This window comes from Camelus ferus, chromosome 26 (assembly GCF_009834535.1).
Source record: "Camelus ferus isolate YT-003-E chromosome 26, BCGSAC_Cfer_1.0, whole genome shotgun sequence".
NCBI classification, from domain to species: Eukaryota; Metazoa; Chordata; class Mammalia; order Artiodactyla; family Camelidae; genus Camelus; species Camelus ferus.
The window spans coordinates 23246290-23265658 of record NC_045721.1 but is presented as its reverse complement, the minus strand read 5'-3'; the positions used below and the strand labels follow the sequence as shown (position 1 = coordinate 23265658).

General features: G+C 38.3%; 1 protein-coding gene across 2 annotated transcripts in view; it reads left to right on the top strand.

The window, feature by feature from the left end:
- WDR17 (WD repeat domain 17) overlaps positions 1-19369 on the top strand; it is a 73404-nt gene that overhangs the window by 42199 nt on the left and 11836 nt on the right. Inside the window, exons 14-27 of one of the 2 annotated variants that reach the window (XM_032468504.1) lie at positions 592-794; positions 1852-2001; positions 2089-2219; positions 2767-2892; positions 3943-4098; positions 6426-6490; positions 8931-9063; positions 9508-9599; positions 10670-10769; positions 11616-11755; positions 13906-13926; positions 15569-15680; positions 18526-18667; positions 18943-19045. In XM_032468504.1, the coding sequence (XP_032324395.1) occupies positions 592-794; positions 1852-2001; positions 2089-2219; positions 2767-2892; positions 3943-4098; positions 6426-6490; positions 8931-9063; positions 9508-9599; positions 10670-10769; positions 11616-11755; positions 13906-13926; positions 15569-15680; positions 18526-18667; positions 18943-19045 (1674 nt within the window). The remainder of the gene's footprint in view (positions 1-591; positions 795-1851; positions 2002-2088; positions 2220-2766; positions 2893-3942; positions 4099-6425; positions 6491-8930; positions 9064-9507; positions 9600-10669; positions 10770-11615; positions 11756-13905; positions 13927-15568; positions 15681-18525; positions 18668-18942; positions 19046-19369) is intronic. The other variant, XR_004315379.1, reaches the window with a different exon arrangement.

Sequence of the window (19369 nt, the reverse complement as noted above, 5' to 3'; positions counted from 1 at the left end):
GAGTTCAAATTTTACTTCAGTAACATTTATACTTCATACAATCAGTAGATTCAAGTAATATGAATCCAGTTATATTTAAATCTTGTTCTTGATCTGAGAGCGATTCCACACTAAGCAACCTATTTTACTGACAAAAACATGAAGTGTTCTCTGTGTTGATAAAAGCAAAGATATGAATTGATTTTTCAAATAATAGCCATCAACCGACATGCTGTATTTTCATGATTTGCATATAATTTGAGTGCTCTTAAATTATTGTATCCCTGTTATTAGTCATTTTTTTTCTTTGGTTTTATCTGTTCTGGACATTTCATTTTAAGAAAGCAATTTTTTAAACATATAAACTGCAAAGTAATGTATTTAGTAAAGTAAAGTAAAAAAGTAAAGAAAAAAATGTATTAGAATAGGCTGGCTCTAGCCTAGTTAATTACTCATTTTTATTTTCTACAAAGAGGATCATAACATATCTTGAAACATAAATTGCTTTTTCAATACAATAGGAAATAATCATTGTCCTCCATTAAGAATATGTTAATACTTTAGATAAATCATAACTTGAATGTCATTGTACACATAATGTTCTGTTTTCAGTTCTGTTCGAGTCTGGGATTATACTCAAGATGCTTGCGTAAATATTCTTAGTGGGCACACCGCGCCGGTGAGGGGGTTAATGTGGAATACTGAGGTTCCGTATCTACTTGTCTCCGGCAGCTGGGACTACACTATAAAAGTATGGGACACTCGAGAAGGAACTTGTGTGGATACTGTGTACGATCATGGTGCAGATGTATATGGTAAAGTGTTTTTCATGTACTTTTAAATTTTGCTATATTGATAGAATTTCTGAGCAATACAGTGTTTTTCAAAGAAGTCTTACGGTGTTTGATTTTAAAATAACATTTTTCTTATTGGAAAGTATATAAGCTTGTTACTTAAATATCAAAATACACAGAAGATAATAGAAAATACCATCAGAAATGATCAGAAGATAACTATGGTTAGCATTGTGGTGCCCATCTACCTCTGCAGAGAAATATCTACAGACACACACACGTGCACGCACACACATACCCGTGCACATATTTACATGTATGGCTTGAATTTTTCTCCCTTACCTAACCATCACTCCAAAGGTAGGTCGTAAAACAGGAAATCAGTAATAACTTGGCTATGACTTATTTAACCATTCCTCTACCCTATACTTGGATATTTAGAGCAATGTTTTATTTTTTAATATACTACAAAGGTTTTTTAACATAATCAAGTTGGGAATGGAAAATCAGATTTCTTATCTTTTACACATCACTTTATTCTCAATTGTAGCACCCAAAACTTGATGACATTAAGTAGGTGAATTAAGAATGCAAAAATGATTATTTAGAGCAGGTAACCCTAACCTCACCACTGTATCCATATGCTTTACCCAAATGGCCATGGCCTTTTAGTTACTGCAGTGTGGGGCTCAGTTTCCGAGAGAATCCCATTTCTGGACATTTGAAAATGAAAGGTCTCCAAGTCGTTATTTATCTTGTAATGAGAACGTCCATCCATCCATCCGTTAACTCACAGATTACTGTATATTCCGTTGTTATTACAGTCGGCTTGCTGATAAACCAACTGAAATGTAATTTGAACATTTTCATCCAGGACCATCTGCTTTCTAATAATCAGCTTTGTATTCGTATCTACCAAATATGCCAAGTACTTTTTTTCTTGTATTATTTTCAGCCAAGATGGAAATGTTATTTAAAATGTAACCTCAATCCTGTGGAAGTGTTACGCAGTACATATAAATAAAAAAAATGTTTTTTCAGTGCTCTCTTTAGTAAATGGCTTTGCTTGTTCCATCAGGTCTGACCTGCCATCCAAGCCGCCCCTTCACTATGGCCTCTTGCTCCCGTGACTCCACAGTGAGACTCTGGTCATTAACACCTTTAATCACGCCCTTACAAATAAACATTCTGGCAGACAGATCTTGGGAAGAGATTATCGGGAACACTGGTATTGAAACTCTGCCTGTGTTAGAGTTTATTTCTAAGCACTGTCTCATAAGCACTCTTTTCTCACTGAGTGATGCCTGTTCTCCAGATAGCGCCATAGAACCAGGCACCCCTCCTCTGCTGTGCGGTAAAGTATCAAGAGATATCAAACAGGAAATAGAGAAACAAACTGGCAACCCTCGCTTGAAGAAACTGAGATGGTTTTCAGAATGTTTATCAGTAAGTATTATAGGAATTGGACGTGTATATTTCCCCTTTAGCCAACACGAATTATGACAGCTGTTGTCACTAAGTCATCACATATTTACACGTGTCATCCCAGTAGAAGAAAGCAAATGGAGAGTGGGAAGGGATAGACTGGGAGTTCAAAATTTGTAGATACTGACAGGCATATATAGAATAGATAAACAAGATTATACTATATAACACAGGGAAATACATACAAGATCTTGTGGTAGCTCACCAAGAAAAAAAATGTGACAATGAATATATGTACGTTCATGTATAACTGAAAAATTGTGCTCTACACTGGAATTTGACACAACATTGTAAAATGACTATAACTCAATAAAGAAATGTTTAAAAAAAAGATGGAAAAAAAAGGAAGCAAGCAAACGGAAACTAGAAACAATAAATAAGACAAAGTATGGTTATTATTTTAATTTTTCAATTTAGATATGCCTGCATTATATTTTTGAAGATGTAAAATGCTGTGGGGTTTTTAATTAATTATTATATCTTTGGTTGTTCTGTATCAACTTTTTAGCCTCCAGGTGGCAGTGACAATTTATGGAATTTAGTTGCTGTGGTAAAAGGGCAGGATGAAAGCTTGCTTCCTCAGAACTACCGTAAGGGAATAATGCATTTGAAGCATCTGATTAAGTTCAGAATGGTAAGTAAAGGCTGCAAAGGGGATATACTCAAACAAAAGTCATTTTTGCCTTTTCACTATTAAAATATGAAAATTATTTTAATGTATATAATTAAAGTTGATGGACTGAAATGAATGAACATTGAGGAGATGAATCTTCAGTAAGAACTGGTCATGAGAGTGTGAATTATTTGGGAGCAGATTTGGGCAACCATGGTTTCCATTGGTTGAATCTTATGAAATTTTCCAAAGGTCCTTTGGAAAGCACTTGAAATGCTTTACCTTTACATGCTCGCCAGATGATTGTCCTGTGGGCGTTCCTGATTCTTGTCTCAGAGGCCTACTAGGCTATATTCTAGGACAGGTTTTGTAAAAAACTGATGATCTGTTTAGCTCTGAATTAATCTCAATACAAAACTATGAGTTACCTTTTACCAGGAGCAAAATGCAGTACCAACAACAAACCAGTCCTGGGACCAGAAAGAAGAAGAACTTTTATATTTGCAGGGAAATAATGTGTAACTGAACTGCTGGACCATGAGGAGAATGATGCCAGCGGGGTGGATTTGATATGACGAGAAGCAGTTATTTCCATAAAGAAGTATTTTCTTGAATCACAGACTAAACACCCAGTGACTATAATAGTTATCTATTAACTGGATAAAGCCAATTAGAGTCAGCCAGTAATTTTTAGTCTTTATTAAAGGCCTTTATATGTTTTTTCACCGTTATATACTGTTTTATCATTCACAACCTTTTGGCCCCTGGACTCCCGGTGAATTTTAAGAAAAATGGATTTAGCCTCTTCCCACTCACACTAGACACATCCAGGCTCTGCTCTCCACCACACCAACATCTTGTCTTTAAAGGGGTATTATATTTTATAGAGGAAAAGCATTGATTTTTTAAAATATCTAATTTCCAGTGCTGTGTGCTTATAAAATATTTATCTATGTAATAATGCTTTTACGCTTTTATAATCACCTGTTATCCCCCATGCTTGTATAATCACCTGTTATCCCGCATGCTTGTGTAACAAAATTTAGGAAATTTCATTCTCTTTTTAACCAGTCTGAAGCCCAAGAACTAACCACAGTCAAGATGTCTAAATTTGGTGGTGGTATTGGTGTCCCGACTAAAGAGGAGAGACTGAAGGAAGCTGCTGAAATACACTTGAGATTGGGACAGATCCAGAGATACTGTGAACTGATGGTTGAACTTGGAGAGGTAATGTGCGATTAAAGCAAAATGAGAGTTTAACACAGTGTTCTAAGTATTAGTTAAATCCTAAATAGTAAACTCATCTTTTTCCAGGTCTGGTTGGCTCTCTGCCGACCTGCTAGCAGGTGTAGACCTTAGAACGGTAGCTCTGCAGGTGACAGCCCAGGCTGGCAGCATCAGCATTGCCTGGTGGCCTGGGAGACCTGCGTTTCCCTCCCAGACCTACAGAATCAGGAACTCCGGGGGTGGAGCCCAAGTTCATGCTAGTCAGAGCCCTCCAGCTTGTCCTCACACAGGCTGATGTCTGAGAACCACTGCTCCAGGCTAGAGTCTTTGAGTCCTAGAAAATCCATGTTGGCGAATTTGCTCTCAGTGGATTCCCCTTGCTAATACCGTTTGTTGTAACTCAACCCCACACTGGACGGAAGAAGGGTCTACTCTGAGGATCAGCTGGCGGGAGGTGCACTGCAGGCATGCCCTGATCTTGAAGGGGCACCAGCTCAACAAAGCAGTTTTCCAGGAAGGTCAGGGTGAACCTGCTCTATTAAATTTCAGGGTGCTGGCTACCTTGGGGAGGTGGGTGGTGACTGAAACAGAGCAAACAGAGGAGGGGCTTCTGTTTCTTGATCTGAGAGCTGGTTACATAAGTGTTTGCAGTTTGTGAAAAGTTACTGAGCCTTTCATGTTTCTGCATGTGCATTTTGGTTCAGCAGAAATTCCCCATCCATCCAGGAAAAAAAAGATTAGAATGGCGTGGACTCATTTCATGGCAGATAATTTTTGAAAAGCTCTAGGTTAATCAGTTTTATAATTACAAAGCATGATATTAACAGTACTTATAAATGACATGAAGTAAAACTAAGCAGTGACATTACATTAAAATAGATCAAAATTAAACTTGTCACCTTTGTATTCTCCATACATTAGACACAAACAATGAATTACGGTGCTTGACCTAAAATAATGAAGTGTGCCATTTAAAAATATTATTGAAAAGGGATTGCAAACTAAAAAAGTATTTAGTTTAGAGCAATGTAAAAATTTTTGTATGAGGAAATAAAGATATGACTTAAAAGTTACTTTTTTTAACAGGACACTGCTGGAAAGAACATCTTATCAAAAAGTAAACCAAAAAAATAAATAAATTTGGTGGAACAGTGTAATAATTTATCTTTCTGAGTTCTATATTTAGGTATATACAATTTTAAACTATATATAATTCCAGTGTAATTAAGGATAAGTTAATCAATTGTTTACTTGTGGAGCTGATAATTTTGTTGTGCAGTTTCATCAATGGATTTAATGATCCAAAAAGCTGTGCTTTTTTACCCTCTTTAAAAACTTACTGTCGTTCATGATCACCTCCTTATAGTTTCTATGTCTGTAAAATTAATAGTATGAGATTAGGAACATTTAATCTTTTCACTTATAACATATGATTTTATTGGAAGAGCTTGGTGATTTCAAAATTAATTTAACCTACATTTCAACTTCTTTCTTCCATTCACCCCCTACTGTAATAAAGACAAATTTCCCCTAAAACCATAATTATAAATATTGCAGTATTAAAAACTCCCTATTTAAAACTGAACCTATTACTTTCAGGCTAATTACCAATTTTCTAGCCTTACTTGTAGTAGAACTCTCCAGTTTGGGAGAGCTTTAATTAAAAAGAAGTTTTGATTCATGTAGTGATATTTCAGAATATTTTCTCCTCAGTTCCTTTGTAGACTTGAATTCAGCAAAATCTGTATTTTCATGTAACAATCACAATCGGCCTTAATTGAACAGTGAGCTTCTTTTGATAGTGATCTAATTTTTAAAATATGAAGACAGGCACGTCAATTATAATGGGAGAAATGCCAATAAATAAAATTTATGAAAATAAGTAGGGAAAAATAAAAATAGAAATAAATATCTTATTTGTTAAATGTAAGTAACAGTGAAATAAAAATTTCTGTATATATGATTTTGAGCGTAGAGTGCAGAGTCTGGTGTTGTACTGGAAGGTGAGTTAGTGTATTTTTCATACTGTCCCTTTCCCCCACCTCCTTTCTCACTCTCTCTGCCCCCCAATCTCTCTCTCTTTTTCTCTAGGCTTGAGATTTTCCCTGCTAAATTATAGAATTTATATATCTTATGCATTTTAAAGTATAATAATATGTGTACTGTATAGAATGCATGAGATAGTATAAATATTCCTGGAAATCCAAACACTCTAAAAGCACTCAAAAAACTTGTGGTATAAATATGAATTCATTTAAAAATTCTGTAAAGAGTTAGACCGAACAATCAAAGTGGGTGTGTTTCTGCTTTGCTTTCTCCGGTTCTAGTGGGACAAAGCCCTCTCAGTTGCACCAGGAGTCTCTGTGAAATACTGGAAGAAGCTGATGCAGAGGTAAGGCGGAGAGTGTGTGTCCAGACAGATGATCTAAGATTTGTTAAAATAGAGGCAATGTCTAAGTATGATAGTAGCTTTTGAGATTTTTTTTTTTACTTTTAAGTTGTTTTAAACGATAATTTTTATCTCCTTATACAATAAATTAAACGAATCAGTCATAAGTCATTTTGGTGTTCTTTATCTGTCCTGACATCTGATAAAAGCAGTGGAAGGCAAATTTCCTTGAGTTGGTGGAAGAAATGACAGATCAGGCAACATACTCACTGGTTAATGTATTGGTATTGAAATGTAAGTGGTAAGACATTTTGAAGGTTACGAACAGTTCATGAAATATTCTATAAACAATCTCAGAAATTCTCTCTGTAGATACTAATTCCTGCCATGTCCCCTGCATGGACATAAGGTGGGTGCTGATGGTAAAGAAGAGTCTTACCCCTGAACACGCTTGACTAAATGTCCTTGTTCTGGAACGCAGTAGAGGGACACAGTTTTCCTCTGAGTGCATTGGTTTCCTGGGGCTGCTGTAACAAAGGACCACAAACCCAGAGCTTAGAACAACAGAAATGTGTTCTCTCACGGTTCTGGAGGCTAGAAGTCTGCCGTCAAGTTATTGGCAGGGCTGCTTCCTGCTGGAGGTTTGGAGAGAGAATTAGGCCCATGCTTGTGCCCCTGGCTTCCCGTGGTCATCGACAGTCCTTGGCTCTCCAGCCTCTGCCTTGTCTTCACGTGGCATTATACCACATGTGGGCCTCTGTGTCCAAATTACCCTTTTGTTTTTTTTAATAAAATGCCAGTCGTATCAGATTTCAGGTTTACCCTAATCCAGTATAACCCCGTCTTAACTAATTATGTCAGCAAAGGCCCCATTTCCAAATCAGGCCACATTCACAGGTACTGTGGTTTAGGGTTTCAGCGTACCTTTTGAGGGGGGACACATTTCAACCCATAACAGAAGACTATTCTCTGTTCTGTTCTGTTCATTCATTCCACAAACATTTAGTGCTCACTACATGCCAATGACTGTGGAGTTCTATTTAATGAGTAGCTACCTTGCTTCTGGCATTAAAAATAAAAGTTTGGTTTTTGTTTCACGGGACATGGTTTAGAAAACAGATTCCACTGTGGTTCACACGTACTGATAAAATCAATCAGAGGCTAAACATGAAATCCAGAAGGATTAACGCGTGAGCCTTGGGAAAGTGGGCTGTTGCCTCGCACTTACTGTCCCCAAATCAGTTATGCAACAGGTTGGCTCCAGCCCTCAGACTCCAGGCTCCTTATCCTAAACTCTAAGAATCCAGAGTCATTCTGAGCTCATGTCCCCTCACTGCACAGCTGTAAATGTCATTGCTCCCACTGAATCTTGAATACAGTCCACTTAGCAGAGGATATTTATTTAACAAAACAATTTTGTTTCAACGCGAGAAGCAAAAAATCTTTTCCATTTATCTTTGAAAACCAGCACCCGATTTTCTCTGCTCCCTGCTTCACGTGGTGGCCAGAAAATCATCTGCCTGCAACTCATAAATTTATGTTTTATGAATCCAGCCATTCAGAGAGATTGATTGGCAGTCTCTCAGTTGTAGCTCCAAATGAATTGAAGACTTAAGAGTGAATGATGCAAACAACATAAAAATTACCTACTACACACACCCAAATGTTGGCAATTGAAATGTAGTTTAATGCACTTGCCAGCATAAATTAAATATACCTGATTAGCTTTCAACAGAACTGAGGTTCAGTATTAAGCGTGGAATTAACAAGGCTGGTCCGTGAGAAAGTACCTGGCACTTAGATCGGGTAAGAGAAACAGAGACAGACAGACAGACGGACTGTGACAGCTACAGACTGACACATACATATCCTTCATAATCTCCAAGATCAGGTCCCCTCTCCCCTCACGTATCTGGAACATTGTTTTTCTTTACACTACCTTGCTGGGGGCAATGACAGTATTCTGCATTTTATTATCGATATTTATGTTCTTGTATTATTCTTTTTAATGATTTTGAGGCTACCTGCATTTAGAGGCTTTTTATTCATTCTTGTGCTCACAAAAATATTTAAAATTATCTCTCTTTAATGAATGGACACCCACATGTGCATAATCCAATTGAGAGTAGATATGTCACATAATAGGCTCCATTTATCTTCAGAAAGATATAGTCCCCATTTTAATAAATAAGCTGCATTGATTTTAAGACCTGAAATATTCAGTGCATTTATAATACAAAATTATATAATGTTCTGAGGGAAAACAAGTACCTATAGTATTTATTATATCAGGAAACTTTTGTCTTCCAAATACAACGTGGTTATAAAATCGAAGTCTTTGTGAAATCTGATTCAAATTTTAGATATTTTAAGTATTTCAGAAAATCTCAGCCCAGAACCTTGAAATCAGTATAGTGTAAACAAATTGTTGTTGTCTTATTAGGAGAGCGGATCAGTTAATCCAGGAAGATAAGGATGATGTCATTCCATACTGCATAGCCATTGGTGATGTGAAAAAATTAGTCAATTTTTTAATGTCAAGAGGTCAGCTTAAAGAAGCCCTGCTTGTTGCACAGGTACAACCACATAACTGCAGGGGCTGCACCCGCTGGGGGGCGGGGGGCGCACGGGGTGGGGGTTGCGTCGAATGACAGAGTGAAGTCGTAGATGGCTTGGCTTCGGCCCACCTCCCGGCCTTCTTTCTCGACATCTCAGCTACGCTGTCTTTGCTCGGGTCACACTGAGCTCATTTTGGATCTTTAAACGTACAAGCATCCCTGAACTCTGACCTACTCTACGCTCCTGAACGCTATGTACACTTGAACCGTTTACTTGGAGCTTCATGTTGGTATTCACAGTGGAGTTCACCAGTTTTTCCTTCTCAAATTCTGAGGCTATCTCCAAATTGTAATATAAGTTTCAAACATGATTTAAGTATACTTCGTTCAAAACAGTATTCTGAGATTGGTCAGTTATCCACAATTAGCTAAAGATTTATTAAACGTTGTGTTAAATCCCAGGCTGCTTGTGAGGGAAACCTGCAAACCCTGCACGTCTCTACACCTAAAGGATCTTGGTGTTCCGATGACACCTGCAAGGAAGACTTCAATGAGTGAGCGACTCAGTCTTTGTTTGGGGTCAATTTTTGTGTGTGTGTGGCTGGTTTCCCTTTAGGAGCTTTTGAGGGCCATGTCATTCACCCTTCTTTATACACAGAGGACTTGGCTGTCTCATTCCTCAACCAGGTTTCTCACCACCATCTAGTACCATCACAGCATCCCTCCCTAGATGTGCAGGGAAACGTCAGGCATGTAGACACACCCTACGCACGATGTGTACAGCTTCCAGAAAAGCAGGCTGCATTTCAGGAGAAGCTGAGTCCTTAAAAACTGACCAAACCTGCTGGGGAGGAGGGGACAGTAAAGGTAAGATTAGTGTTTCACTGTAGACTCAGAGTAGTTAACATCTTGGTGACATTGCTCACCATGCACAACCCAGTATTAGTGTCTAGAATTACATTAAGGCCCCTTTTAAAGATGAAGTCCAAATACTTTCATTTTTAAAAGAAATGGAAATTGGGATTCTTTAGCCTTTTGACTTTTTTCAAATTTAATGTACCTTCCCCCACATCCTCTCTTAGCTCCTGTTATTACCCTAGAAAATAGGATATTTAAATGTTTAGGATATTTATCAAGTAAAAAACATGATCATAAAATGTTAAGCAAATAATGTGTTAGGACTAACGTATTCCTTTCTGGTCCTTTGCTGCGATCCTCTGCCATTTCTAAACTTGGCATTTTAAAGATCTAACATAACCACCCCTATTCCGATCGCCACCTAAATTTTGAGAAGTTTCAGTTCAGCCTGTAATTTCTCTAAGGTTAGCTGCCTCTGTAGCTGACTGAGGCATAAATTATTGAGCGTAGGATGGGAAATTCTGAGAATTAGGCTTTTCTTCTGAAATAAGAAAAATTGGAGGAGGGGGAGGTGGCTTCTCAGCTCATCTACTAAGAAAGACTGTGTTTGTGATATTTCCCCCCAGATCAGGCTTTATACCTAAACCAAGAATATCACATTGAAGCCTGGTTAGTCCCTTAATCAGCTTCTTGTAAAAAGGCATCAGTTCACTTTCATGACGGAGTCCTTGTTTTTGTATCGACTATGTGTACTTTTTCTTCCCAGACTCCTGCAGGAAGCCTGCAAAGAGCTGGCAGACTGGTATTTCCAGGAGGGCCGAGCAGTCCTGGCCGCGTGTTGCCACCTCGCTGTAGATAATATTGAGGTAAAACATTTCAGACTTGTTCATGTGAATGAAAACTCCCAAGATGTGTCATGGTGTTTGAGGCGAAGATATACGGTGACTTTCTGTGTGACATCTAGCTTTGCACGCTTTCCATGCCTGAGCGATTACGTGCCTGATAAACACAGATGAACTCTACAGACTAGAAGATCTTTTATTTATCTGTTTATTTATTTCATCGCAAGATACACAGTTGTAGCAGCCTTTTTTTTTTTTTTAACTTTAAGCGTCTCATCATAGATGAGAAGCAGTAGTGTGGCAAGGGGGAAAATCATTGCAGTTAAACTCAGAACACCTGAGTTTTGAAAGCAGTTATTTTAATAAATACTTTAGTATATTCTTCACAAGTTATGTTTTTAAGGTATTTTCCTTTGACCCACTAATGTAATAAACCATTAAGTGCAGATATGGATTCTATTTTGCATGTATCTTTAGATATATTGGCCTTAAGGGATAACTGATCTTCATTATACACTATTGAAGAAGATTTTCAGAATTTGTGTATTTTTTTCTGATAGAGACTGAAGGAGACTTTGAGGATATTGCAGAGAGACTGCTATTAATTAATTACAAAATATGAGTGAAAGTTCTAGAACTCTTAAATTCCAATCTTATAAAATTGCCCGTATGTCCCTTTATCAAAGCTTTTCCACCTGAGAATTGTAGTTGCTCTCGCATAAGTACCTTATAGAAATACTACACTCAACATTTCATAAGAATAACTGACCGTGGGTTAATACAACTTTATCATCTTTACGAGCTTGGCGGGGAATGCTGATCCTACCCAGCATCTATGAAACTGAAGAAGTTGTTTTCTTGTTGCGCAAGCTGGCGATGGCGTACCTGATCCGTGGGAATGAACTGGAGCTGGCCGTCTCTGTGGGCACAGTCCTGGGAGAGCCTGCAGCCCCGGCCACCCATTATGCCCTGGAGTTACTGGCAAGAAAATGCATGATGATTCCAACGTGGTAAGCACTTATAAATCCAAAGAATCGTTTCCTAGTGATGGAATGAACTTTTAAAATATTGTAAGTTGCATTCCGTAAGGCGTGTTGGGAGAATATAGGAGCTCCTTTTAAATAAGAGATTAGATTGTGGGAGGAAATGATGCAATGAGTATGAATTGATAGTAAGAACTACCATGGTTACATAATGAAATCTCCCATCACTCATTCTGAAGTAGCCCAGTTGCAGTTCGTACTATTTCAAGGGCATAAAGCATCACAAGACGATAACATGGCCTTCTTAAAACTATTGGGACCACACATTCCCACATTTTAAATTCTGCGTATCTACACTCTTTCTTGTCAGATCCTGTGTCCTGGTTCAAGGAAGAAAATAAATCCACTTTCATAACAGAGAGTAGTAAAAAGGTGGCGTAGCTGGAAGCCTGGAACCCACTCGGGCAGCTCTCTAAGGCAGACCCTGGAAAGTCCCCGGGGAACCTGGGTCCGCAGCTCAGAGCAGCTGTCCCTCCTGTCTCCTCTGGGCCCTGTGCTCAGGGCAGACAGCCCTTCACCGTGGAGGAAGGAGACGGTGCTGTTGCTCAGTAGATATTTGTTGAATAAGGATGATTTTAGACATCTGTCTTCTCTTTCCTCTCTTGAACCTCGAGAGGTTTCTAAATAAGCTTGTCTGTCAGGACTTTCATGTCTCCCCGCTGTCCACCCCAGGCACACACACAGCACTCTTAAGATGGAGCTGTACAGGCCACTGTGGACACTAGAGGATGCTGGTGGTAATCCTCGTCACAGCTCACCAACACTTCTGTCCTGCTTCCTGGGTCCCCGCGCTTGACGTACAGCAACTCACCAGGCACCGTGCAGTGGGGACTGATTTGCCTCAGGTCTCAGTAAACGCTGGAACCGAGGCTCAGAGCCACATAAACTGGCTCCAGTTTGCACTCTTAGCTACTGTTGTCGTCACCTGGGGCCACTGTCACAAATACTGCATCCTGGGTGACGTACAAACGGGAGAGATTTGTTTCTCAGGGTTCTGAAGGCTGAGAAGTTCAAGACCACAGCACGGGCAGGTTTGGTGCCTGATGAGAGCTGGCCTCTGGGCTCCTCACTGGCTGTCGTTTTGCTGTGCTCCCGTGGTGGAAGGGGTGAGGCTCCCTGTGGCCGCTTTCATCAGGGCACTGATCTCATTCACTGGGCTCTGCTCTCATGACCCAGTTCCCTCCCAAAGGGCCCCCCCCAATACCATCGCACTGGGGGTTACAGTTCAACATAGGACTTTTGCGGGGACGCAAACATTCAGTCTACAGCAGCTGTCACACCACGTCACCCCCTCATCCGGGGCTAAGTCAGGAAAAGAGCAGGGCTTCCCAGTGTCCTCTTTTGTTGGCTCTGCTGGCTTCACAGTGAATCAGGAATCTCTGAGTTTTTCTAATTTTAACCCTTATCTGTGATACCAGGCTCCCTCCCCGCCCCCCCCCCCCCCACAATGTAGTGGTGGGTACTCCGCCATCACCTCACGCAAACTTAACTAAGTGTCTAATGCTGATCATCCTCTGAGAGGACCTGGCTCCCTCTCTCAAGAACTGTGGTGGTTGCCTCAGACCCATGGGAAAGCGTGCGGTCTCACTCAGACTGTTCACTCACGAGGGTGACTGCTAAAAGCCGTTGTCTAATTCCAATAAAAGGTGGTTACTTTTTTTAAAAAGTAAAGGCAAAAAGTAGCAAAACATAAAAAGATTACCAGGTTTCTATGTACGAGAAACCAGGATAAAGTTCAGACTCTGAAATGCATGGTGCTAATCAGGTTTATTTCCGGAGGAAACCTATAACTTCCCCTGTGGCTCTTACTAGAGCTCCACAAATTTAAAAAAATTAAGATAGCTGCATTTTTTCAAGAGAATATAATTTTAAAAAATTGGGGGTGGGGAGGTAATAAGTTTTATTTATTTATTATTTTTTAATGGAGGTACTGGGGATTGAACCCAGGACCTCATGCATGCTAGGCATGCACTCCACCACTGAGCTATACTCTCTCCCAAGAGAATATGATTTTGTAAACCAAGAACACTTCGTGTTTTTTACATTTACTGGTAAAAGTTTGCTTTTTCTTGGTTCTCATTGCATATTCATGGTTTTCACATTCATTTTCTTCTTAGCTTTCCATCTGTTGGATACAGGTATTATCCAGTTTTATTAAAATGTTTAATTAAAGTTTATATATCATTTTGTTTTCTTTTTAGAATATCAACTCTTTACCAAGAAAAATGATCACTAACTGTTTTTGCTTTATTGTTTTACAGAATGTCAGTTCATTTATATAATTTCTATAAAACCTAACTACAAAGTAATGAGAATGGTTCCTGTAACCTAGATGCAAAATCACTCATGATTTTATACCTTAAATTTGTATAATAAATGAACTGTGGCTTTCTACAATAAAACAATAGTTAACTCAGCTAAGCAAATTAAAATCCCTGTTTAATAGTGAAATTTAAGAGTTTAGATGATTTGTTTGCTGTATATTTCCTCTGTTGTCTACTGAATTTTCAATAAATAGTGAATTAGACCGAGTGGATAAAATTAGTTAGCATTGCTGTAAATTTCACTGTGTCAGGATATAATTCTAGGGTAAGAAAGTCAGGTTTTTGTCTGAAGTTCATAGATGTTTAAGTAGAATTTTAGCACAGGTTTTTTATGCGGTATAAAACCAAATGATAATTTCTATATTCTCATGGACATTATTAAAAACTGCTATTAAATGTTAGTATCAGAAAACATAAAGGCATTTATTCTTTTTAGCAAGAACAGATGAATTACTCTAATTTGGAACCTGTAAAAACACCCACAGATTTAATTGCCCAATGATGACAGAAGATTTGACACACATGGATTATCTCTGTTCCTGTTCTGTGCTCTATTCTTTATTAAACAGCTCTTAAATTTTTTAAAATAACTTATGTACATGAATGACCGATGTAGATTTTTCTGAAGGCTTCACAAAAGAGGTGGAGGAGGATTTTGCTCTGAGTCCACGCACAGCCTTGTGACTTAACGTGTGGATTATTGCCTGTTCTAAAGTCATGCTGCGTGTCTATGTATCAGTTTTGTGAAAACTGAATAATAATATCTTAACCCATTAAAAATAAGTGAGGTCTCAGTTATGAGGCATAAAATCCAAACCTCCTCACCTAGTGATTTTTGAAAATGATTTTATGTACACTATCTTAATGTAAAATTAAGTTCATGCATTTTTAAATGTCTTATTTTAAAAATGATTCATTCCAGTGATTAAATCTTTAGCAACCATGTCAGAAAAGTACACTTCTATGTTTGATTCCCACCTAAAGTTTAAGAAATATGCAGACTACCCAAATATCTAAACTTAAAGTATCTCAGTATCCCCTAGATTTCATGAGCTGGAAAATGCAGGTGTCCGCTGTTGGCAGGTATACCAGAAGCTGATGAAAATTAGCTCTCATGGAGTTTGCTTCATTGTTCGCTCCAGAGAACACGTCTCACACTACTTAGTCTGGTTAGAGAATTAGTCTATTGTAACAAAACTAACTGTAAACATGTAAAGACTCAGTTTAGATTTTTAAAAAATATTTAGGATTTTCATAATATATTTTTCCTTCATGCCCATTGGTTTCTGTAACCTGCATTTCTAGGAGTTCCACTGTTAAGTAGAAATCAGTGCTGTTTATGAAAACAGAAAAGCAAGGGGAGTGTGATAAGGATCTTCTTCCTTTGAAATAGCTCTAAACCGGTATTTTTGGATTTTTTCCCTCATTGACGTTTCCCCTCTTGTTGTGTGAATAGGAACTTGGCAGCCGATCTCCTCCTCATGACTCCTGACAATGAACTGCAGTTAGTCAAGCTCTGTGCTTTCTGCCCCGGCTGTGCTGAAGAGCTGAACGATCTTCATGAGAAGGTGCGCTGGGGACACTAAGTGTCCTGGTCTGGGGTGCGGGCTGCGATGTCATCAGTGTTGGGTTCGGTCAAATAGGGACTCCCACAGAGAAACAGAAAAACGGTCCCCTCAGGACCCTCTTATAAGGAGAACAAAAATTGCAACAGTAAGAAAGCATTTATGAGTTTCTGCTATATGCTTGGAACTGTTCTAAATTTTCACATCTATCATTATTTACTCAATTCTCATCAAACCCTGGAAAGCAAGGGGTGTTGTTCCTAATTTACAAAGAAAGTGAACTCAGAGAAGGCGAGGAACTTGCTTTAATGAGTTATTGGTGCAGCAACCCCCCCTTCCCACGCCCTTTCCACTCACATCTTGAGGTACCTTGAGGTACACGTATGCTGACTTTTTACAAATAGGCAACTTAGGCTCTTAAAAAGAATTAATGAAGTATAATGAAATTTGCATGCATTATTCTAAAGTACTTTTTAAAAATGCTCCTTTACAGAATATGGGAATTTATATAACAAGATTATATATAAAAACAACTAAAATGTTCAGCCAGAGGGAGATGGTTTATATAAATTACAATACATTTCTATATTTCAGTGCTGTTAATCCATAAAAAGATCATGAAGTTCTATTTTTACTGATGTTGGTAGATGGCTATGAAACAGGTAAACAAAAAGCAGATTATAAAACTATGCACACATCATATCCTTTTCATTTTGAGAATTAACTGTGTATGTATTTATTGTATTTATAGCATGTTTTAAAAGATCCATACAGCTCTTATTAGAACCCCATAGGATAGAAGTAAAACATTTTCTCGTCTTTAACTGAAAATAACGAAATTTGTTTCACTTACATGAGCCTTGATTTTCCCCACAGTGGGTGAGTGGCCCTATTCATTCAGCGAGGCATAGTTGCTGAGTATTGTGTTAATCCAGGTAGTGTGTGTGTGTGAGTGCGTGTGTATATGTGAGTGTGTGTTTTTGATATCAGGGAACATACTTGTGAAAGGATAAATGTTCAAAGTTACCAATGGCTTGTGAGACTATGGGTAATTTTAACTTCTTTATACACTTCTTATTCTGTGAATCACTTTTTAAATGAGCTGTGCTTTGCTTTATAAGCATGACAAATAAAAACTATTTTTTGTTGAGATTAAAATGCATATGGAAAGAGGCAGGAGTGTTTTGTTTTTTTAAATTATGCTTGACATTTACTGTGTAGTGTTTCAGCGTATGCTAACATTTCCTCTGAGGCCAGAGATGGCAGTGTTAGTATTGAGGCCAAGAGAAGCTAACTACTCGTCTGTGTTTATAAAACTGTTGGTGACGGGACAAGCATGGTGCCCACTGGTCTTTTCATCACACGTTCTAAAAGGATATAGTTAGAGTCACTAATGACTCCTTAGAAAGACTAGTTATTATGTGTAAAGGTGTTCATAACTCTGGACAATTCCACAAGTAAGACTAAAACTTGTATTGAAATATTGAGTTATATAACTTTGAGAGTTTTAAGATAGGATAAGAATTACAGGAATGATCAGCCTACTCTGTTTATCATCGTCTGTGTCACAATGAAATTTCAGTGGGATCATTTTTTTATTCCCTCTCCTCTTGGAGCTTGTATCAAAGTGAAGAAACTGTTGTCTATCTGACCAGACATGTACCTTGCACATGGTAGTTGCTCAGTAAATAACCGGCATCAATGAATAAAGATGGAGAAACAATAGGAAATGTCATATACATAAGAGCTCTTTTAATTTAGTTTGTCATCATTTTGGGGGGAGAGATTGAGGGATCTAAAATACTCAATTTACTTAACTTTAAAACACCAGAAAGTATGAAACTATTGAATAAATGCATTAATAAGTAAATTGAAGAAACCATCTTAGTAACCTAAGGGGATGTAAAAAAATGGTGAGAAGGGACGAGAGTGACAGATCTCAAAGGAGAGGAGATGGAAGGCCTCACTGTGGATGAGCCACATCACCCGCTGCCACGATGCAGAGTGTCTCCTGCAGTGGACGCTCGGTCTCTGCGGGCACCCGGCTAGTGAGGCAGCAGCAAGCCGTGTACGTGGTGCTGAGCGACAGACAACAGACTTGAGCACGGAAATGTCGACTGTCAGGAGCACATCAGAGCTTCTGCAGAAGAGAACTTAATTCCTGCCTGCGTTATCGGAGCAGAAAACTTACCCGAGGGGGGAGTAAATGCTCAGTTTTAACAGAAAAACAAATTATTTGATAAAGTGGAGAGCATTGCTTTTCATTTCACAGTATTGAAGTTTCATGGGCTGAGATCTCCACTTTGTGGCATTTCAGAATGTCAGAGCTGAAGCTGGGCCTTTTTTTTTTTTTTTTTTTTTTGCCTTCTTGCTTAATATAAAGTTGCTTTGTCTCAAGGCCAAGTGAAATTGAATTACCGTGTAGAGAACAAGAACACGTAAGAGTGATGTAAGAACGTACCTTTTATGTTTTCTGCATTTAATATAGTTTTTGACACTGGTCAGTATGTTTGTTCCAAAATAACTGATTTCAGCATTCCCTGCTAAATCACGTTGGCGGGTACTAATTCCAGTTTCACCATCAGGACAATTTACTTTTACCTCTTTTATTCAATATTTGTGTGATTAAAACTACTGGCTCATTAGGTAATACCCGTTGTATTGTTATTTGATCTTAAGGATATTTCCATAAATGTATGTTCTTAGTACAAATTATTTTATTTACATCTATTTTGAGTAGCCTTAATAAGAAAAACCTACTAGGCATAAGAAATGACTTAGTACTTATATCATGGCTTTTGTCTCTGTAAATTTTAGTAACATTATCTTCAAACCAATGGTTTTCTAGTGCAAGCTTCCCACAGTGGAGGAATGTATGCGGTTAGCTGAGACAGCCCAGGCCGATGGCAATACGTTTGAAAGTGTAAAGTATTACTTGTTAAGTCAAGAACCTGAAAAAGCCCTTCCTATTGGTATTGACTTCGTCAAAGGTAAGTTTTTAGTTGGTAGAATAATTTAAAATCTACTCATTTATTTGATATTTTCACTCATGTTGAGAAAAAGCCTTAAAATCCAGCGCTAGTCATCCTAAATTTAAAAAGGAAAGAGATTGCTGACTGTACGGTGTAGGGGCCTGATTGTGATCTAGAGGATAAAGAGCTGGACAGCATTGACCAGAAAAGAATCAGTTACATACGGTAAAAATTGGACGAACGAGCTTAGTACTATTATTTAGAGAAACTTCTATTTGGTTTTGTTTTGCCAGAACACATCGGTAGTTCAGACTGGAGTTTGGATACCGTTTACCCCGTTCTCGACCTACTGAGTTATATTCGTACTGAGAAGTTAATGTTGCATACGTGTACCGAGTGAGTACTTTTTCTCCAAGATGCGTAGCTGAACTTAACGTAATGTTTCAAAATGGCTATGTTGGTTTTGGTGTTCAGATCAAGAAATGAGCTCATCCTGGACACGTAGATGCACATGTAGAAAAATTACATTTTTATTTGTTTTAGTCTTAAGTGAAAATACAGAGGTCAATTGGAAACAAAGAATAAATCCTAGTGGCCCCATTTCCCAATACCTGGTGTGTGTGCGTGTATATGTGTATGTTCACACAGACACACACGGACACACCTGGTGTGAATGGGGCTAGCTCAGAGCTTCGGGATGCTTTTGGACCGCATGTCCTC